Raw genomic sequence first — 22,994 nt, forward strand, 5'->3', positions numbered from 1 at the left:
TTGGGAAACTATGCTCTAGGTCAGTGGTACGAACAATTTTTGAAACGCGAGCTCCCTTTTGATCAAAAAATTTTATCGGCAACACCTACATGAACTGACCATATGTCCCGGTGTTCCGGGATATCTCAATTTTTTGGCAGTAAATGTGCTGTGCCCTTTTTCGGACGGCTTGTTTCGATTTTGATAAGGGACCATTCAAGTATTACGTAAGCAGATTTTCAGCCATTTTTGACCCCCTCCCTCCCTGTCAGCAAAAGTCAGCAAAACACTGACCTCCCCCCGTCAGCAGCTTAGAATATTTCATATCATCAAAAAGGGGTGGTTGATGACGTAAACAACCTTCAAATCCCCCTCCCCCCTTGTCATTAAAAGTCAGCAAATCCGAAACCCCCTTCCCCCCCCCCCCCTGATGCTGACGTAATACTTGAATGATCCCTAAGGCGATATGATATTGACTTCCAATTGAATTTTTTTAATATTATATAAATATTTATTTTGTTTTTTGATGTATTTAAGTGTCCCTTATGCATGATGCAAGTGTAGCGAGTCGTATGGTCCTGTATTTTCGTATACAGGGTGATTAAGAAAGAATCATCCGATTTCAAAATAATTCTACATCTACACTTGAAATTGACAATTAATTTGTGCACATTCGTGATTCTGGCATGACGGAGCCAATAAAATTGATTATTGTGCAAGTAGAATCTGTTGAAATTACATTGTCTGATACATGGTAACTAACTACGCTGAATAAAGGCATTCTTTAGTTTTGACATATTTTAAAATAAAAATGAATTTCTTATTTGGAAGTTTTTATTTTGGAGAATCTCTCGCGACCCCGTTATAGTTGATATCCACGATTTGCGCACCGCTGCTCTAGGTTATTCTTTGGTTGATTACATGCTTGCAGGCTGTTTTGATCATTTACATGCTTGCTCTAGGTCCACTCTTACTACTATCTGCCAGTGACCTGATCCGTATTATCTTCTCCGAGCATGGGCCCTTCCCATCAAACTTAGAACGCTTCAAAATTATAAACAACGATAACTGTAAATGTGGCCATAGAGGTACACCTTTGCACTATGCCACAAAATGTCCGCTCACAAACAACCTCCATTTCGGAGCCCCATCAGAAAATAACGTCGGCATATGGAGATGCAAACTACTTGAACTCCCAGGTAGAATGAAAAAGATAGACCAACTAATGGAACAGATAGAAATCAACCAGGAAAAATATATAATAAGAACCTACCGACGAAGACCAATTGTCCAGAGACATTCAACATCAGAAGAAGACTCTTCTAACCCTGAAGAATAACAAACTGATGACTGTAAATTAGACTATAACAAAACAATAAGCATCAATATGGTTCAGCTCAATTCTGTATAGGTGTACATAGATAAAAATATTGTTGTAGAACAGAAGCTCAGATACAATAAATATCAGAAGAGGACTCTTCTGACTCAGAATAATGGTAAACGATGTTTATAAATTGAATGCAACAAATAATATGTCTCAATATTGTTCAGCTCAAACCTGTACAATGCACATAGATAGATATATTATAGTAACGCTGTGCTCAATGAAAATAAGATAATATATGCAAATTGAATATGTAATGTAATGTATACATATGTACATGTATACCGCAAATTATATGATGTAAATATACAGAAATGAACATCCAGGGGGCTTTTGGGGTCGGATTGATGGAAGTGTGGCTGGGGGTGTCCTCGGCAACCGCTTGGACCTGTGGGTCTCTCCCGGCTGCCCGTGGGAGCTGCAGGTTGCTCCGGACGATGGAGGTAGCAGACCAGGCTACGGCCTGGAGCCTCAATCATAGGGATCGAGGACTGGAGGCATCGGGCCTGGTGGCTCGGAACCCGGGCCCCCAGCCCGGCGCAGCTGGCTCTCTCTTACCCCTAAGGGTTGGACCACGCTGGATCCAGCGTGGTCCAACCCTTAGGCCCTCCTCACACGGGGAAACTAAAGTTCGGCAACTGATAAGAGAAACCGTCTCCCGAAGACCAGTACGTATATCGCTCTAGACGCCCTCACACGAAGAAATTAGGGTCTTGGCGACGAAATATCGAACGCGACTTAGTCACTTGGCGACTGGCATGCTAGTCGCCGCCAACTTTTGTTGAAGAAACTAGAGAAACTGCCTTTAGCATTCCTTCATATTTTCGTCATGCGAGTTTGGACTCATATTGAAAAACAATCCAGAGTATATTTATAATAAATTATCAGTTGAAAGGATATAATGAAATTTCTTCAGAATTTCAGTTCACAGGTAAATACACGATTTCTTTATTTAAATTGATATTATTTTGAAATTATAATGAAATCAGGGGCGTCGGAATTGTTTCGAAACTGTGGGTGCTCGTCTTTAGTTTTATACCGGAAAGTTTAATTTCTTAATCAATTCTGGGGTGCTCGGATCCATGCCACAAATTACCGTGGGTGCTTGAGCTTGCACCCCTGGCTCTGACGCCACTGAATGAAATGGTAAACCAGGACTGTCATTTCAACTTTTTTCGGGGGGGGGGGGCAAAGAACATACACTCACTGTATGTACATATATATACTATTTCTAGTGTATTTTTGAAAGCCGGGGGGCAATAGACCCCTGATCCCCCTAGATGACGGGTCTGTGGTAAATACATGGGCCCACCCGGGCACCCCGCGGGGGCGATTTCAAAAGAAGATGGAATCACAAAAATTATATCTGGCAAAAAATTTCAGGAATAACCAAATGAATTTGCCAAGTAGGATCTCAGAAAAAAAATACATGGCTGGGAGCCCCCATGTCGCTCTTAAGACGGCCCTGGATACGAACCTGCAGAAAATTTCAAAATACTGTCTACTTTTACATGTACCTAAACAAGCACGTGTTCCATAGGGATGGTCCCTGATTTTCCCCCTTGCTTGGAATGTCTGTAATCTAGGTCACGTACACGCACATCTGTGTGTGGGAGTATTCGGGGAAAATCATTCCCTGAAACATAAACAACAATTCATGTGTTGTTTGTCTCTAGTTTTGCCTATAGGTTATTTTTTGCCTCTGGGAACCAGCTTTCGTCGTTTCATCTCAAGAAACTACTTAAAATTCTGCGTGACAATATTTTAACTAATAAACAATAAAAATATATTAAATCCAACATATATAGGTACTGAAAATTTATAGAGGAAAAACAGACATTTTATTGCGAATTTTTTTTCCGAATGAAACATGAAATTATACTAAAAAATTATCTAATTTTTACCATTTTAATGTCATTTCAAAATGATATCAATTTAAATAATGAAATTTTGTATTTACCTGTGAGCTGAAATTCTTTAGCAGTTTCGCATATAATAGAAATTATTTTTCTTATTCCTTTGTTTCGATTTTTCCTAACCCGATTAACAAGACAGTACCGGAAGATAAGAAGGAAAACTATAGACTGTGCTGTTTTTACTCAGTTTCCCGGGCTTTGAATATTTTTTTAGTAGCGCCGTGTGAGGGAGAACGGGCAACTCGACTCGTTCTAGTCAACTCAACTCTCAAGTTGAAGCAACTCGAGCTCGATTTTAGTTTCCCCGTGTGAGGAGGGCCTTAGGGGTAAAAGGCTTATATCCCTCTTGGGACAGAGCCTGGATCACGACTGGACTTACAGTGACCTGATCCCACGCTGTCTTGATCACTTTTTTGGTCATTCACATGCTTGCGCAATTTGGTCATAAACTCTGTTTTGCCTGCTGACTGACCTGTTCTCTGACTCTCTAGGTCACTTTCATGCTTGCAGTCGGTTAATTCTTTCCTCCATGGGTATTGTCCAGTTTGGTTATGGAAGACAGGTGTTAAGTGAGAAACATTAAGATAGGATTTAAAGTAAATAGTTTTTTGGCGAGAGGAGAGGGAGGGAGGGAGAAGGAAAAGTAAACCTCTTATCCATGGCCCCCACATAGGGGGGGGGGCTGACAGGGCTCTAGCCCTGGGACCCGGGACGATTATCATCATTTTTTTGCTTTTTCACGCTATAAATTAACTATAGAAGGGGCCCGTTAAAAGTCTGACCGAGGAGGCCGCTACAGGATGTGGGGGGCATGCTCTTATTAGTGATAACAACAAGTGTTTTGTACATATGTACAGACGAGCATGTGCGCACTGTTCATTCCAAGGGATTTTCATCCAGAAAATGGTTATAAATACAGTCATTTTGAACAACTGACTCCCCATACTTTCTCAACGAACGCGCTGGTCACGTCACCTCCTGTTATTCTTTCCTCCATGGCTTTACCTATTTGACTATGGGGTGGGGGGCATGACACCGGTATCTCCGCCCATTAGATCAGAATAAACTGTAGATTGTATGTAGATATTACACACGGACAATCCAACAAATGGACACTCGTCTTTATATATATAGATATTTAGTTTTTATAATTACACTTTTAATTGGGTTGCTGTAGTTTGGAAGTATATGTGATACGTAAACACTGAGCTATAAGTGAACTTTACTTATAGCTCAGTGTATGTAAAGGGTGGGTTAACCATATTTATTCGAGAAAAATACATGAAATTGGGCTTAATTTGTATTTGTATTGTGGCTTAAGCCACTATGATACAAATAAAAAATACCAATACAATCTCCAGCGTCAAAGGTGGAGTCGACTGATCTATATATGAGCTGACATCATCGTGCCCCCCCCCCCCAGCAATAATGACCTTGCCCCCCCCCCCCCAGACTTCCAAGTCAATCACCGCCTATGTACTTGTACTGTCATATAAGGAATATAAAATTAACTACATGGTCTAAAATTTAATTTATTTTATATTCCCTGCTGACAGCAAAAGTTTCGGTATAACATAAATGAATAGTCCTGGGAAATATGAGTAATATGGTCAACCCCATTATTTGTCACATCTACTATCAAACATAATTTACATTTTAAATTTCATATACACTTGATAGAATGGTTATTCAAAAAGTATATATATATATCTGGATAGAAACTGAAAAAAAGACACATCACATATGCGATTCGGATATTTGGATCAATGACAGATAACGTTTAAATGAAATATGGTTGACTTGAAATAAGAGCGTTATTCCAATTGGTCAATTTGACGTAGTTGCTCGACGCTCCCGTCTAAGAGGCGCTTTTATTTACATGGGCTTGGTAGTGTTGTGATCCGTGACCGCAGCGAGCATTATGGTATGTATGCCGTGTTTCTTTAGGAGCGTAATAATATTTACGTTGATTTTTTACTAAGCCTTTAGTTTTATTTTAGCGTTAATTCATTCCTAAAGCTTGTTTTTTACTTAATAGCTTACCTTATATTGCTCGTGGGAGCAGTTATTTGATTTGACTTTATTCGCGTTAGCCGCCATCGCTTCACCCCTAAAAAATGGTGGATACGAGATAAAGGAAAGAAAAAAAGAGACCCGTTCAAAAATGCCTCGTGATCGACACCGGAAGCGATCCCGTTCGAGGAGCGTGTCGGACAGTCCCGACCGTTACAGCAAACGACGTCGGAGTAGGGATCGAGGCAGGGATCGGCGATCCCGGACACCCGAGAGATTCAGGATATCGAGATCCAGGGACCGGAGAAGGTCAAGGACTCGGTCAAGAGAAAGGAGGCGTAGGTCGTACTCTCGCGAGCGTGGTACCAGATCCAGCAGGTCTCCAGCACGAAGGAGGTCCAGATCCAGGGATCGGGACAGCAGGAGGGAGCGATCCAGGGATCGTAGGGATAGGAGCTCCGAGAGGAAGAAGGTAGCGGTGTCCAAGGAGGAACCTACAGTGAGCGTCAAGAAGGAGAAAGAGGAGGTCAAGAAAGAAGTCGAGCCGACGCCGGATGAAGGCGACCTGAAGTTCGACGCCCTTGACAAGGAGGCGCAGAACAAGCAGCTGGAGCTGGAGATGCAGAAGCGCAGGGACCGGATCGAGAAGTGGCGGGCGGAGAGGAAGAAGAAAGAGATAGAAGAGAGATCCGCGACACAGCCGGTCCTGGTGCTGCCTTCAGTCAAGAAGTGGTCGCTTGAAGATGATGACGAGGACGATGAGCTTCCCGAAGCCCTCAAGAATAAAGAAGCAGCGGAAAAGGCTGCTGCTGCTGCTGCAGCAGCGGCGGCCATAGTTCCCACAACCACCACCACCACCGTAGTGAAAGAGGAGACTGATAGCAAAGAAGTGAAGATGGAGGAAACTGAGGACGTGGATCCTCTCGATGCGTTCATGATGGGAATACAGGACGAAGTCAGCAAACTCCATACTACGAACGTTAAGAAAGAAGGAGAAGTTGATTCAAAAGCGGGTAAGGTGACAGTCATCGTGGGCGTGGCAAAGAATAAAGCCAGTAAGATGAAAGGTGAAGTTATGGAACAGAATCAAGACGCTTTGGAATATTCGTCAGAGGAAGAAGCAGAGGACCTCCAGTCAGCAATGTCTAACCTACAGGCGAACAAGGCAAAGAAATTTGTCAGTATAACGATGGAGGATATCACTTATCAGCCGTTCAGGAAAAATTTCTATGTGGAAGTTCCGGAATTGGCGAAGATGACACAGGAGGATGTCGAGGCATACCGTGACCAGATGGAAGGTATAAAAGTGAGAGGTAAAGGAAGCCCCAAGCCTATCAAGAACTGGGCTCAGTGTGGGGTGAGCAAAAAGGTCCTAGAGGTACTGAAGAAGCATGGTTACGAGAAACCTACGCCTATTCAATCTCAAGCTATACCTTGTATAATGTCCGGTAGAGATATAATTGGTATAGCGAAGACTGGATCTGGTAAGACATTAGCATTTCTTATACCTATGTTCCGTCATATTTTGGATCAGCCGCAGCTTGAAGCGGATGATGGCCCGATAGGTATAATCATGACTCCCACCAGGGAACTGGCGATGCAAATAACCAAAGAGTGCAAGAAGTTCACGAAATCACTCGGCCTGAGGGCTGTCTGTGTGTACGGAGGGACGGGTATATCCGAACAGATAGCAGAACTGAAACGGGGTGCAGAGATAATTGTCTGCACTCCTGGCCGGATGATCGACATGTTGGCTGCCAACAGCGGCCGTGTGACGAACCTCAAGAGATGTACGTACATCGTTCTGGATGAGGCAGATCGGATGTTTGACATGGGTTTTGAGCCGCAGGTCATGCGGATCGTGGACGGAATCCGCCCCGACAGGCAGACCGTCATGTTCTCTGCGACTTTCCCAAGGCAGATGGAGGCCCTTGCTAGACGCGTGCTCACAAAACCGCTCGAGGTCCAAGTCGGAGGCCGGAGCGTCGTCTGTAAGGAAGTCGAGCAGCATGTCCTTCTCATAGAGGACGACGAGAAATTCCTGAAACTGTTGGAGCTTCTTGGGTACTACCACGACCAGGGGAGTGCGCTGGTATTCGTGGACAAGCAGGAGAATGCCGATATCTTGCTGAAGGATCTCATCAAGGCATCATACAATTGCATGACCCTTCATGGTGGGATCGATCAGTTTGATAGGGATTCAACGATATGCGATTTCAAGGCTGGTAAAGTGAACGTGTTGATTGCCACGTCCGTTGCGGCCAGGGGCCTTGATGTCAAACACCTAATACTTGTCGTAAATTATGATTCGCCTAACCATTATGAAGATTATGTCCATAGATGCGGTCGGACTGGTCGTGCCGGAAACAAGGGTTTTGCTTACACGTTCATAACATCCGAACAAGCAAGATATGCTGGCGATCTTATCAAGGCTTTGGAGCTCAGTCAGAGTCCGGTCCCGCCAGAGCTTCAAAAATTATGGGATATGTACAAGCTGAAACAAGAAGCGGAAGGGAAGAAAGTAAAAATCGGTGGTGGTTTCTCTGGAAAGGGATTCAAGTTCGACGAGGCAGAAGCCCAGCTAGCTAATGAAAAGAAGAAATTTCAAAAAGCGGCTCTCGGCCTGCAAGATTCTGATGACGAAGATGCTGAGGCTGATATCGACAAGGAGATAGAAACGTTATTAGCACCCAAGAAGCGCGTTCAGGAAATAACTGTTACTCCGGCTACTAGTGTCACTGCAGCAGCGGCCGCAGCAGCAGCTGCTGCAGTCGCCGCCACTGCTGCTGCAGGAGTCATGACCCTCCCGACGATGGCCAGCGCTGAGAAACTAGAACTAGCCAAGAGATTAGCGTCTCGCATCAGCCTCCAGAGAAACTTCGGCCCGGAGAACTCGGCGGATGCTCTCCTGAAGGGGCAGGTAAATAACCCAGTGTTGACTGCAAAGTCCCTCGCTGAACAAAGGGCGGAAAAACTCCATGCGAAGCTGAACTACCAACCAAAGGACGAGTTCAAGGAGGAAGAGGTGCCTGTCGAAACTTTCTGCAAGTACGAGGAGGAACTCGAGATAAACGATTTCCCGCAACAAGCGAGGTGGAAGGTCACTTCGAAGGAAGTCATCGATCAAATCAGCGAGTATTCAGAAGCTGGAATAACTGTCCGTGGTACCTATTATCCAACGGGCAAAGAACCAAAAGAAGGAGATAGGAAACTCTACCTCGCAATCGAGAGTACCAACGAGCTGGCTGTGTCCAAGGCCAGAGCAGAGTTCATCAGACTGATCAAAGAAGAAATGGTCAAGATGCAGCATTCGTATCAGCCGATTAACAAAGGACGATATAAAGTGCTGTAACAAGCTTCACTCGTTCATTGTCAAACGTAACTTTTTTTTGCTCTCAATGTATCGCCATTTCTGTATCATTTATTCAAGCTCTACATAATAAACGTAATTGCTCTGACACATTGAGCCATTTCAGCGATTGTTATTTTGATTTGGTTATGACGAAATCTTACTTTTAAGAAAAATTGAACGCCAATGTGAAAGAATTCTGAAGCATTGATGAACATTCGATTTGTGGGCTGCCAATAAGGAGTGTTCATAAACACTAGAACTATCACACAATCATTCTGGCAGCTCTGGGGTCGGTCAAGTATTATGTCAGAGATTTCTAGCCATTCTTGACCTCCCTTGTCAGTTGTGTCTCCCACCTAACACACAGGGGTTCCCAAATTTTTTCCACCCATGGCGTCCTTGTTTCCTATTCAATGCTTATCCGCGAGATCTGCCGGCTCCCCAGAGCAGTTTAACAAAGAAAATTTTTGAAAACCCTTTGTCAGGGTGACTGCTACTAAACCACACATGTACCTCGTCCATATTCCTCTGCGGAACGTCTAATGAATTGGTACATGTTGGAATGTGCGTGTCAGTGTTGTGAATCTAACCTGAAGCTTGTTTCGGTGCAATGCTTGTTATAGTGCTGCCATCTACCACATATTCTTCGAACTATGAGTGAAGTGTAATGTTTGATGATTTTACCATTGTAGGCCTGTTGCTCTCTGCGGCGAGACTTTTTAATGGAAAGATCGGCTTGCAATTGCACCTCGAAGTTGGGAACCTGTCAGGGTGACTGCTCTGTGATGCCCTAGAAAGTTGTAGGTGCACAGTTTGAGAATCCCTGTCCTAACGTGTATTTGATTCATACTCTTGGGGGGGGGGGGCTCTCAATTTCTGTAAGTTTCAATTCTATTTGAAGGGTGAGAGTGCAAAATTTCCTTTTTAAGAAATTCGTTGTGATCCACCCTCTAAACCAGCAGTTCTCAACCGGTGCTCAGCAGAGCCGTTGGGGCTCCATGTGCACTTCCCAGGGGCTCCGCGGCGACTCTTGGAAAATAAAATAAATCAGTAAATTTGATAGATAAATTAAAAAAAAAAATGTCTGCCATAAAAATTATACACAAAAATGGCTCCTCTAGTCAAACAGGGATCTGCCCATGAAATTATACACTGAAAAGGGCTCAGCGAGTCAAAAAAGGTTGAGAACCACTGCTGTAAACCATTCATGCTAAACACATGGTCCGCAAGCCAAATGCTGCCCACCACCTGAAATTTAATTTTGTAAAAATTAACAAAGCAGCACATTTGCATATTGCTTAAGTGGCTCGTGGCATATTTAGAGATTCCCCCCATATGTGACAACTGGCACAGTTTTTGGGCACTTAAGCGACTGGTACTGCAATTCTACATCACTCAAGTTACCCGCTGCGTAAGTATGGATCACTTGGGTGACGCGTTGCACAGTTCCAGAGCACTTAAGTGGCCTGCAACACATTTTTAGAACACTTGAGTGACCCGGACATATTTCCAAATCACTTGAAGGATCCATGGAACATTGAGAGATCACTAAAGTGGCTCTGTAGGGGACTTATCAATAGGGGGAGTGTAGGTGCTCACAAACCATGGAAAAGTTTTTTTTCCGGTTCTTGGCACACCGAATAAGATGCCATTAAGAATATTTCATATTTTTATTATAAAGGGTGGTTGATGACGTAAGAATAAAAAGTCAGCAAATCCGAAATCCGTTTCCCCAACCATCGATGCAGACGTAATACTTGAATCACCCCCTCTCAAAATGTGCTTTGCCATTTGCAGCTCTAATTATCAGGATTTGAAAATTTTCCTAATTGTCAAAATGAATCTTTGGATTAAAAACGAAAAATTCACTCCGTTGATTTTGAAAAACTACCTCTACCTAAAAATACTAAGCTGTCATTTTGACTGCGGGTGAAAATTTTGTTGCTTAACAAGATTTCAAGTTTAATTTTCTCCTAAAACATGGGTATAGAATCAGTTGTGTTTTGTTACATTTCAGGTGCAAGCAAACATACAAAGTGTTAAAAAAAAGGGTCGATTTAAAAAAAAGTCGGTAGAATGCATTGAAATAATCTACTTTTTCCTTCATGAATACTTGTTGGGAAAATAGAGCTGGCTGAAAAGTGCTCTTAAGTGGCTAAAATTCCGTAAGCGAGGTTGGGCCAAAAATTTGTGATTTCTAATTTCACTAAGGTTTTTGCTCCTTAGCAAAATAGAATTTTTTTGCTCACCAAACATCTTCAGTATCTTGAAAATCAAGATGCCCGACAGAAAAGAAAAGAAAGACAGCATTTTTTCCCCCGGCAAACTGGAACATCGTGTGGAGGAATTGTAGAACCAATGAGAATAAAGTATTGGCCACGAGATTCACACAAACCAGGGTTGAGTTTTTGACGTCAAAAACTGCATGACAAGTGTAAAAAAAAACTGGTTTAAACTGTCAAAAACCTAAATGAATGCCTTTTGATAATGTTTTGAACACAATAGGTATATAAAATGATGAAAAACTTACTTTTTTTTATATTACAATGTTTTATTTTTAAACGTTAATTTATTACAATAATTAAAACAAAATATATTAATTATAATTTGCAATTTTAAATTCTTCAACACCAGAGCCTAGAACATATAAAATATAGTTTTGTGGTTTACTTATCTAAGCTACTGATTACCTGTGTTCAATTTGCTAAGTGGAATAGATCGAAATATGTATGATAGGGTATCAGGGTTAGGTTTTTGACCCCAGAAACTATTTCAGTATTATAACTATCAAAATCTTACTGTCAATGATGTCAAATAGTTTTTGTTAACTTGATAATAATAATAATGTGATCCTCACGTATTTCCAAGGGATCAGCATGATCCGTCCAGGGAATTGGTTAGTGTTAGTAAATATCCATGCCCGAACCGGGATTCGAACCCAGACCTGCACAGTGAGAAGCTAGTTCCCTAACCACTCGACAGCCAGGCAGCTTATAGATATGGTAAATAATAAAACACTTACTTTTATGTAGATTAAAGGGTTTTTTATTCAGAATTATTATTACTGAGCACAAAATATCTATTTTGATAAGTTAAATTGTCTGATCAGCCCAAAATTTTATTCCATGTAAAAATTCTCACACCGAATCTGTTAATGCACTAATTAAACTCATTTATTTTCACCTAAAAACTTCTTAGATCAGGCTGTATAAATTCACAGAGTTTTAAAGAGTATTTTCAACCAAAGCAGAGCTGACAGGACTCTATACCCAAAGCATTTGTTTTGCACATTTGAATACAGCTTCAATTGGAAAACCATTGCATTATAAATGCTAGTAAATATACCATATCATAGTACAAAAGTAAGTATTACTAAGTTTGACTAAGAATAAGTTACAGAAGTTTCTTAAGCTTCGTGTACAAATTAAATGAATTTTAGTTTTAAATTTAGTATTTTGATTGCTAGATATATTTCAATGTTATGCGTAATAAGAGTATCGTTTTAAGTATCAGTGGTTATCTAGATAATTTAATAATAACAGCAACATTACATACATGATGTAATAAACTTATTTAAACACTTATCTGTTGTAAAAATAGTACAGCAGATGGTTTATATCAATGCACATATATAAGCAGTTGAAGAAATTTTGGAAGGTCAAGAATCATCTTGAATCAGAGAATATCAAATTGTTCCATAGTTTTCTCTTCAATGTTTATGTTATGCTTTATTTATGCAGTTATTATGCAGTTTTAAACCGCAGTTTAAACCATAAAAAAACTGTCATGTGTCAAAAACCTGCCAACCTTGACACCAACCCATTACATTTGGGCTTTGAATTCTTATTATGGCAAACCCAATGCTAACCAAATTTCTTGGTCGAATTCTGTCAATAACTGAATAAGTGTTTTTCATCTTATTTTATGTTTTTCGTCTTTTTTTCATCTTATTTGAATGAATAAGAATGCTTTCTATAGAAAATTTAAAAATTCCTAAGCAAAGGATGCCCGATGACGAACAGGGTTTTGGCCATTTCAATGATGATGAATGTGATAGCGAGAGCTAAGACACTGGTGATAACAAGAAATGAAAATGATGCTAACAGATAAATATAGCACGTTAGCGCTTGAAAAACGTTGACAAAAAATCGCTAAATTTGGCGCAACCCTGCTTATAAAATCTTAGTCTCTTTTAAGTGTAAAGCCACATAATTTCCAAAAATTTTGTGTTTGCCTATCTCTTTAATTTAGTAATCACATGTAGAACATTTTAGTTGAACCAGTTCCAGTTTCTTTGTCAAGCCGTGCTGTGTCATAGCTGCCAAGTCTCCCAAATTTTGACTGTGATTGAGTTCACGGTTGATGTTACAAAGGAAATCAGAAACTGTTGTACAATCAAAAATGTTTGGTGGGAGGTTTTTCCAATTGGTTATTGTTTGAGAAAAGAAACTAAATTTGTGTGTGTGTGTGTGTGTGTGAAACAATCAGTGGATGCAAAAATGGGTTTCAGTTTATGGGAATAGTTAATTTTATTGGAAAAGTATGAAACTGGAGTTAAAAAATTGGAAGTGTTGCTATGAAAATGGCCATGAAGGACTTTGAAAAGGAAAGTTAATCGAGAGATATGTCTATGGAGGGAAAGGTGTTGAATATTGAGGTGGCACTTGAGTTCAGTAACAGAAATGGGGGATGACCAACAGTTTAAAATGAAGCGGGTGGATTTATTTTGAATAGATTCAAGTTTGTCTGTATTGGAGAGAGATTTCACAGGCATATGAGAGTGCAACAGGCCTACAAACAGTACAGATATTCAGTCATCACACTTCACTCACTTCAATTCTGAAATATAGATGGCAGCACTGAAGAATCATACACAACACTAGATACACACTCAGACTGTTAGGTATACATACTTGCACTTCTGGCACAACTCACTAGGCAGTAAGTCGCCTGTGGCGATAGACCTGAGTTGTGCTCAGTTTGAAAAAAAAAAGAAAAGCATATGAGAGAAAAGGACTTAGAGATTTGAAAGCAGAGATGTCTGATGTTACGGGTGGAGTTTTTAATTTTTCAACGAAGAAAGAAGAGTTTTTGGAGACACTTATGAAAGACCTAATCAACGTGGATTTTCCAATGGAGGTTAGCAGAAATAATTACATCCAGATATTTATAAAGGAATTACATGGTATAAAAATTAGTATTCAGCAACCAAAATTATGAAAACATATCCAAATAAAATATGCATCAACCGGATTTGTTATAAAAATTTCATAAGTAAAAGACTTCATGATATTTATAGAATTCAAAACAGATAAAACCCACTTTTTGATTTTATTTGCTTTACCCAAATAAAATATGCCAGATCTATTTAAAAAAATCGTCAAGTTAAAAAAATTCGAAACAGATAAATATAATTTTTTAATTCTACGAATTTTTGCCTTTGGCAAAAATGTGGGAAAAAATATTTTTGCTGGGGTGGTTTTTACCATGGTTTTTTTCCGCTGCAGCAAAAACTTGACAACCCTGATATCTTCCTATATTATTTTTGTTTCCAGGCTCTACTTTCTCTCCTCCCATTCCACTCTGGGTCATTTATGTGAGAGGCATAAACGCAAGATTTATACCAACATCAAATTACTATTCAATTTCAACAAAAACTTTGAAACAAAAGAAAAATCATCCTGATGATATAATATGCAGCTGAGCAAGTCCAGTGTCTACTTTGACCAGATTTTAAAAATCTTACAAGATGAAAATTCAAACTACAAGGGGGGAGGGGACATGTGTCTTATGAATTTCCTCAATGGAGTGGACGTTTTTCAAAGGTTATAGAGAGTCTAAAGGTTATTAACATTTTGTATATAATTTTTGGGAAAATAGAAGTGTATTTGCATAGCATATTTAGAATGTTTCAGATATCTTTCTCTCAGTTAAACATTTCTGGGCACTCTGTTACAATGGTGTCCACTCCGTTACAGGAAGCATTTTTACAGTTCACAGGCAAAAAATTTTAAGAACACTTCAAACTGAGATGGTAAATTATAAATTACCAACCCATTGCCTGTCAGAAATAAAATGGTTTTGATTTTACGTAGCTAAATATATGTGAAAAATAAACTTTTCCATGTGCTATTTTGAAAAACCACGAAAAACCATAAAAACGACAGGAAAAAGTAAAACAAAAATTAAACTGCCTTTTCTTAACATATGTGTATAAAATAAGCTTATTTCATTATTTTGAGAGATAAAAAAACAGCAGAAATAATAATAATAATAATAATAATATACTGTATATACTCGTGTATAAGCCAAGTTTTTTTGTGGGAAAATTCATTCCTAAAGTGGGGGAGTCGGCTTATACTCGGGTCAGTTTTTGACGAGAAAATATCGACCCCGCAATCAATAGTAATTTTTGTAACTATAGATGGCTCTAATAATTAGTAGTGATAGATGGCATTGCAAATCATCAGAGTGATTTTTGTAGCTATAGATAGATGGCGGTTGTGTTAGTACTTTTCGGGTTAAATCCACGTGGTAATTTTTTTCCCAGGCAGTACAAGTGTATGTTGTGATTACCCACAGAAAAATCATTGATCTAGTGTTGTATCAGTAAGTATCAACGATCAAAAATGGAGAAAGCTAAAAGATTTGCATATGATGCGTCTTTCAAACTGAAAGTTATCAAATTCGCCGAAGAAAACAATAACTGTGCTGCAGCTCGGACATATAACGTCAATGAGAAACAAGTGAGAGAATGGCAGAAAATGAAAGAGAAAATTTCAGCCATGCGGAAGACAAAAAAGGCTCTTCGAGGAAAAGTATCGGTGTTCCCTGAACTTGAGAAGGAATTGAATGAATGGGTGCTACACCTCAGACTGAAAGGTACAATTGTGACAATGACAGCCATACGTCTAAAAGCATCGAAACTAGCTGAGAGTGTTAAATTCAAAGACACAAATCCAGAAAAGTTCTATGCATCCTCAGGTTGGTGTACTCGTTTCATGAACCTTTTCGACCTGTGCTTACGGCAGCGAACAAAGATCGCACAAAAACTCCCAGAAGAATTAGAAAGCAGAATTGAATCTTTCCAGAAGTTCATAATTGAACTGCGAAAAAGACATGGATTTGAACTGTCACAAATCGGTAACATGGACAAAACCCCGGTTACTTTCGATTTTCCAAGCAATAGAACTGTTGATGAACTCGGAAAAAAACCCATCTTTGTTAGAACAACTGGGCATGAAAAAACACTATTTACGGTCATGCTATCGTGCATGGCCGATGGAAAGAAATAGCCTCCAGTTGTGATTTTCAAAAGGAAGAAAATTCCTCCGAACATGAAGTTCCCACCAAGAATGATCGTGAAAGCCCATTAAAATGGCTGGATGGATGAAAAAGGCATTCTACAATGGATCCAGGAAATATGGAACAAAAGGCCCGGAGCAGTGTTCGAGAAACCGGCATTATTGGTATGGGATATGTTCAAACCTCACAGAACCGATAATGTCAAAGCCGAGGCAAAGAAATCGAAAACATCATTGGCTTTAATACCAGGTGGGCTAACGTCGATTTTACAGCCTTTAGATGTGAGCATTAACAAGCCTTTCAAAGACTATTTGAGGCATTTGTGGATTGAATGGATCAGTTCCGATGATAGATAGATAGATAGAACCACTCACAGCCCCGGACTGATGCAAAGCACCTTACTTCCGTTACCACAAAAGAGGCAGAGTTGTGTCGGAAAAGTAAGCAAAGATTTGTAGTGGTGGCTCCCCGGCCCCGTGCTCGCAAGTTTCGAATTACTCGCGTCGTTCTCCCCATGAAGACAGCCATCAACTCGATGCAATGTACAAGCCATTTGACAAAAATGGGCGACTGAATCCAATGAGTTCCGATGATAAAGAAACTACAAAAAGTGGTGCCTTGAAGTTCAAAAAGTGTTGCACCAGCAATGCGATGGACGGAACTGAAGATGATATCCTGTTTGAAAGTTAAAATGGCGATGACAGCCCAGATGAAGATAAAAACGAAGATGCCACACCCTATGATGATCTGATGGATTACGATGAGCTTGGAGACTCAGAAGAAACGGCTTAAAAAGTTTGAATCATTTTCTATTGTAAATTTGCGTAAGCTATTGATTTTGCTTGAAAATATAAGAATTTTTTTCTCTGAAATGCATGGATTTTTTGGGGTCGGCTTATACACGGGTTTTCAATTTATTGTGGTTTTGGTGGTCCTGAAGTGGGGGGGGGGGGGGTCGGCTTATACACGATAATATATATATATATATATATATTTTTTTTTTTGAGCAATATTTGTTTTCGTTTCAAAGTGGACAAAATCCATGACCAAACGTAAAAACCAAAAAAATGAAATTATCACAATATTAAAGTGAAAAATATTTATGAAGTATTAAACTTCAAGTCATTCGCTACAATTTGAGATCAATTTCACTTTGAAAATTCAACTTTGAATTTTTCATTCCAAAAATGTGAAATGTACACTTTTTTTTTATAATGACCCCATAAAGTACTGACCTGCACCGAGAGGTCACAAAATATGAATATGAGCGGTTTTTGGGATTAAAATAATGCTCTTGATGGTATTGGGGGGGGGGTGTAGGACTTCAGCCTACTAGTTGGCCATGATTGGCTATGTCTTGCACGGTGTTAACAATAGTGGAAAAAACCATTTTATCTCAGGCTTTGTATTTCTTTCGCACCCGTATTTCTATATTCAAACTATTGGTTCCTTCTATCATTCTTTTCGAGACTTAACAGGTTTTCCGAAGACAGTTGGAAGAGATTTCGAAGTATGTTTAGATTTATGCATTTCCTTTGGAATAATATTTTCTTGTATATACAGGGAAACCTGTGTATAATGATACTGTCTATGATGATAAAAAAAAATCTGCCTATAACAATATTTTCTTTGGTCCCGAGCGGAATTACTATTTACTTGATGTATTGCAAGCCTACCTACAGCAGTAATCACATTTTTAGATGCACCTGTCTGTAATGAAAATTTTACCTCTTTAGAAAGCTGGTAAGACGTTATATATCCTACATTTTTCTATTTTGGAAAATGACACCCTATGGTCCATAATGTCAGATAAAACACAAGATTGCAGCATATGAGTAATAAGAAATGATTGTCAGGAGAAGGGGCTTGCAATTTTATGAAATTCACCAGAAAAACTGCAAATTTCTGCTAAGGATGACATATCCCTGATTAATGCTCTGCAAGATTTCGTTATAGACAGGTTTTACTGTATTCTTTTTTTTTTCCTTTATTGTTATTCAATTTGGAATTTTCTTCCTTCTCTTCTCAAGGCTGAGTTTGCTTTAACATTGAAACCTCTTTTGAGGGCGAGGCATTGCAAGTTTCTTCTTGGGTCGCTGATATCTAGAACGGTAGAAAGTCCACCTAAAAGCTATGGTAAGTTTTAGTTTTCTACTTGCCTTTATCACTGAAGTAATTCACAAACCATGCCAGTTACTATGAATTCAATTTTATTGTACAGGATGTTAGTAATTAAACTGACAGTACACTCAGAGCCATCCGTAGCTTGAGCTAAAAACTGGAATGACACCAAGCTAATGGCAACATGGAGAAAAATATTCCGTAAAAAATTGTAGTTCCAATCGTCTCCGATAGGGGACAATGTGGCGTGCTGTTGTTGTAAAAAAAAGTGAAAAGAACAACAACGGACAGGTAAATAACAAAGGCAAGTTGTAGGAAACATCACACTTTAAAATCACATCCATTTCTTTTGGTGAAGACATAGACCACCACCTTCAACGTGGCCATCTTACTCATGAATCACACTTTCCATCCTCTGCATATTCTTCGTCTATGGCCAAATGAACATGTCACAAGGATTGTTCACCACAGTCTGTGATGTGTTGTCCTTTAATGTAGTGTTTCTCAACTGCCGGGCCACGAAGTCGGTCAAATCGGGCCGTGAGTGATCCACTGTTTCATTTTGAAGGATTTCAAATTTCGATCACATTGAAGGATGATTGATGTCCTTGCCGGAAAAGTGAATATGATGAATGAAGTTCATCATGATCTATTTCCTGCGATTACGTCTTTATTATTCATCTGTCTGTATTTTTTTTTAACTTTTTTATTTCCCACTATATCAGCACAACATTTTCCTTATTGGTGGCATTTGGAATTACAATTTTTTTTTGCTTCTCTTTTTATGTTGCCATTAACCCTCCCACCACATTTAGTGCCATTCTGGCTGTTAGACCAAGCTACAGATGGCTCTGAGTACTTTCACAAATGCCCTGTAATTTATGGATATTATGATTTGTATCTAATGAAGTTGTAATACAATGTGATAACATAATCCAGTCAACGTTTAATTTTACAAACCTCAAATTCAGAAACTTACATGTTTTAGTCCTTTAGAGCAGAGGTCCTCAACCCTTTTTCCAGTTGCGAGCACTGCCTGTACCCATCATCAAAAGAAGGACACCCTTGTGGCAAGTTTAACATACTTATGCCTGAAATCAGTAGGATTTTAATCCTTGAATGCAATTTGTTTAAGGTGTTTAATTGGGATGTTCATCAAGTGCTTGCTAGCACGAAATCAGGCACAGGCATTGAGCACTTTCGGTGTTTCAGGAAGCACTAAGGTGCTCGGGAGCAACAGGTTAAAGATGCCTGCTCTAGAGTCTCAAACAATAAGCTATTCCTATGAATGTATTTCTCAGTACAAACCAGTGTTCGCCGTTATGCATCTAGATGCGTAATTCACACATCGAAATTAAATTTTGCTCCTCCAAATTCTGTTGCGGGTTTAAGATGCTCCTTCAAATTTTAGGTTATTTTTTTTTAACAGAGTTATATATTTCACACTTATGAAAAAAATACCCCTTTAAAATTTTGGAGAGGAGTGAAATTACTCTTCAAAATTATATTTTCGGCTAACACTGATACAAACTAATTGTTCAAGTCTATATGAGTTGTACATGAGCTATTCAAATGAATAGTTGCCTGCTGCTGAAATGATTGGTGATCACACAAGAATGGACATCATTGCATGGTCAGGTAATAACTGCACAGATCATGGTCAGTTTGGGGTGAACGTCAACTGAATAGAAGAGAATGCTCACGCAAAAGTGATGTAAGATATGGATACAGCAATGTTATTTACATTCTCGGTATTTTTTATGTATTCCATTGTTTAACAGACAACGAAAGTGAAATAAACACCTTTACCTCTTCTGGTGAAACTTCTTCACCAGAAGTGGCTTAATTACCTTTAACAAATTATTTTTGCATTTTGCAACCATAAAGCTCATTTGCACATTGATTAACAAAATTCACCCAAAAATATTTTTGAACAAGGGAACAAATAGATTTCTTTCACTGAGGCCCATCATTTCACCTTTCACAACGATATCACTTGTGAGAGTCGAGTCAGCATTGCTTGAATGTTCCGGCTTGAACATGAAAGTTATCGTCTATCATCAGACACAATTTTCACTTTGCCATCTGCATATAGACGGACAGCCCACTTGTATTACAGTAATAACACCATTGGCTCAGCTGAAGCCGTCAGGAAAGCACAGCACATGGCATCGTGAAGTAGCATTCACCAGGACGATGCCTGATGTACGCTACTTCATGTCCAGGCTAGTCACTATGGCACATTTTGATAGTTCCCAACTGGAGTTATCGATGATGCTTGTCACACAGCAGATGAATCGACAACTCCTTACTTGAGTTGAGACCCATGTAGGCGATACGATTTATGGAATTCTTGTTAGGAATCACCGTGATAGAAAAGTTTGATAGCAAACATGAAGTCATCAATATATATCTCCCGATCGAAGTCATCTTATATTGTATATCATGACATTCACCTGACGTAATAATCATTTCACCTTAGACAAATCACGGACCTCAGTATATCCGCACAAGTCATGCCCCTGCATAAACTTTGAAGATGATATTAATGATCACATTTTTAAAACGACAATGACCGGTTGGCTGGCAATGGTTAAATTGCCTCAGCACAATCATTCAAACAACTAACTCATCTTAGATAAAGCCAGGACCACACTTGTGTCGATGTTGGCCCAATAATCATTCACAAATATTCACTTCCTTTCTGGCCTTTCCTTGATGCAAAGAAGCAGCAGCGGCATAGGTTGGCTACCCACTGGCCCAGCTTGACCCACTATTCCTTGGAAAATATTTGCCAAGAACGAGAACCGGTTTTTCCAGAACAGTCCATGTTGCACCTGTTTGTGTTCTTCGACCAATGTGTGGCTAGACAGATTGGAGATGCATGTAAAGTAGCACCTTTGATTTGGGCTGAAGCCGGAAGGTTCTCGATCAGTCTTCCAATACCTTCCAGCCTCTGGCATTTGACGATCATTGCCAGTGTTGAAGCGGCCACACTTCTTACCCATGAAATGGTTTGGGCCAGCCTTGACACGAGTGTTGCCAGGGCTATAGGAACTGGATTTCAAGAAAAAGATGACATTAAGTACACTGCTTATACAAGAGAAAACCAGTTTTGTTCCCGGCCCAGACGGATTACTCCTTAACTCCATATCTGGATGGGATGCATGCGTGATGACAGAAAATGTGAATAAGCGTACAATCACAGTAGTTAAAATTAACTCAATATCACAAAGGGACTACAATTAACAGAGATAGACAGTGACCGCCAACTTGCGATCAGCGGAACCAATCATAAGCTGAACTCAAAAGTGTTTTTTCACAAAAAATAGCGACTACAAATGATTAACAGGGACCTTCTCGTCGGGTGTATGGGGGTCACATTATAGTACATCTATGTAAAAGGGCATTATGTTGTATGCACTTAGAAGCATCTGTATCACATACACACTATAGGCCTATGGTTGTGAATACAACAACGATAGGCAATGAAGGTGCTTTGATTTTTGAAACATATGACAACCATATTTTTATGGGCATCTTTTTATCAGCCACCTCGTTGGGCATTTTGCCTGTTGTGGCGTTGTATTTGTATTTGTATTTGTATTTGAATCAGTGTCCTTCAACCTTGCTACACCTGCAGACTGGTGGAAATCGGAGAAGTGATGTAGCCCGGTGGAAAAAGAAATACTTTTAATACTCCCTGATGACTAAGATAGAAATAATATAACCACAATATCAGCAGTATTTTATTTATTAAATCTAAAATTTAAGAATGACAATTTTTGATTGGTTCGATACCCACTGCTTCTTTGTTTATATGCATGGTGGAATCAACTTCCATTTCGTTTCACCATCTGGTTTGTGTTAATGATTTTTTCCAATTGAAACATAGTTTATTAACGTTTTTATTATCACTGCATGTTTCTGAAAAAAAATGTGGTTTTATTTTACTTAAATTTTAGTTTCAACTCATTGCATCGAAACATGTGGACCTCTGAATGACATGAGCCTAGGAAAATCCATCGCAGCATCGGATGCATTTTCTGTGAACAAGCTCCTCATCGGCGGCATGTCCAACTTGTCCCTTTCGTCTTGCACAAAGACAGATAAGTCCATCCAGGATCCACTGTACAGTGCTTTTATCAGACGCATCATCGCTCCACCAGTTGCATCAAAGAAGGTCCTCGTCTACGAAGAAGATCCTCGCAAAGTGATACTGAACATTTTAGATCCTTCCGTCTTGGGAAAAATCATCTTGGATCTTCCCACGAGCGGTCAGCCTGCTAAGAAAGAGGCAAACCGCATGTTACGCATCCGGAGGAGGAAGATGAAGAAACACAAGCGACGGAAATGGGCAAAAAAGTTCAGGTTTGTCTTGGCGAAGCGGAAGTTGAGGAAAGAGCTCCGGATAGAGCAGGCTTTCAGGTTGGAGCTGTTGACTCAAATTGATGAAGCAGAGACGTACGATCCGAAGCAGTATGTCACGGACATCATACACAAACTGAGATATTATCCCAAACCACCTACCAGAGAAGAGATTAGAGAAAAGATCAGACTTTTGCATAAAAAGAACAGGAGCAATGTCAATGTCATACCGCCAAGGTTTGATGATTAGAGAAAACTTGATATAGATTACACAAATTTTGTTAGCAACGACTTCTATCAGATCATTAATTAAAGTTATCGGCAACAATATTCACTCTCATTTATGTCCTATGTCTGTGTATTGATTTATACTGTGCTGCGCCAAAAAAAACGATGTACTGTTCAGTATTTTTTCTTTTTTGGGACCACTTCTTCAACTCAAATTAAGGAATTGATATTTATTCCCCACTGGGGCTGAAACCAGAGGGGTGGGGGAATCTCTGGGCATCAAATTTTAGGGAGAGGAACAATGTTATTTGGGTTTTTTTTTCAATTT

At 39.6% G+C, this 22,994-nt stretch overlaps 2 protein-coding genes across 3 annotated transcripts; both read left to right on the forward strand.

Annotated features, from left to right (window-relative positions):
* The first annotated feature begins 5,013 nt into the window (after positions 1 to 5,013).
* Positions 5,014 to 22,768, forward strand: LOC149080771 (uncharacterized). Of its 2 annotated transcripts, none has more exons than XM_089237463.1 (3): positions 5,014 to 5,203; positions 17,980 to 18,085; positions 22,036 to 22,768. In XM_089237463.1, exons 1-3 carry the CDS (start codon positions 5,201 to 5,203, stop codon positions 22,686 to 22,688), a joined length of 762 nt encoding a protein of 253 aa, XP_089093589.1. In that variant the 5' UTR covers positions 5,014 to 5,200; the 3' UTR covers positions 22,689 to 22,768. The 2 variants fall into 2 exon arrangements, with proteins under 2 accessions (XP_089093589.1, XP_089093588.1); XM_089237462.1 differs by lacking the exon at positions 5,014 to 5,203 and adding an exon at positions 11,959 to 12,006.
* On the forward strand, positions 5,210 to 8,767 carry Prp5 (pre-mRNA processing factor 5). The gene has a single exon (XM_089237461.1). The coding sequence runs from the start codon at positions 5,444 to 5,446 to the stop codon at positions 8,642 to 8,644; it is 3,201 nt and encodes a 1,066-aa protein (XP_089093587.1). The 5' UTR covers positions 5,210 to 5,443; the 3' UTR covers positions 8,645 to 8,767.
* Positions 22,769 to 22,994: the final 226 nt, after the last annotated feature.

The sequence above is a fragment of the Pholcus phalangioides genome, unplaced genomic scaffold, assembly GCF_987345545.1.
Source record: "Pholcus phalangioides strain wild (caught in Gottingen) unplaced genomic scaffold, Ppha-v1.0 ptg000010l_1, whole genome shotgun sequence".
In the NCBI taxonomy this organism is placed as follows: Eukaryota; Metazoa; Arthropoda; class Arachnida; order Araneae; family Pholcidae; genus Pholcus; species Pholcus phalangioides.

Excerpts from the sequence above, each read along its gene's own strand:
- Prp5 (XM_089237461.1), top strand. The coding sequence starts at position 5,444 with ATGCCTCGTGATCGACACCGGAAGCGATCCCGTTCGAGGAGCGTGTCG.
- LOC149080771 (XM_089237462.1), top strand. The coding sequence starts at position 11,974 with ATGCTAGTAAATATACCATATCATAGTACAAAA. Across the intron at positions 12,007-17,979 it reads TACCATATCATAGTACAAAA|GCTGAGTTTGCTTTAACATT; the intron begins GTAAGTATTACT and ends TCTCTTCTCAAG. Across the intron at positions 18,086-22,035 it reads AAGTCCACCTAAAAGCTATG|TTTCAACTCATTGCATCGAA; the intron begins GTAAGTTTTAGT and ends CTTAAATTTTAG.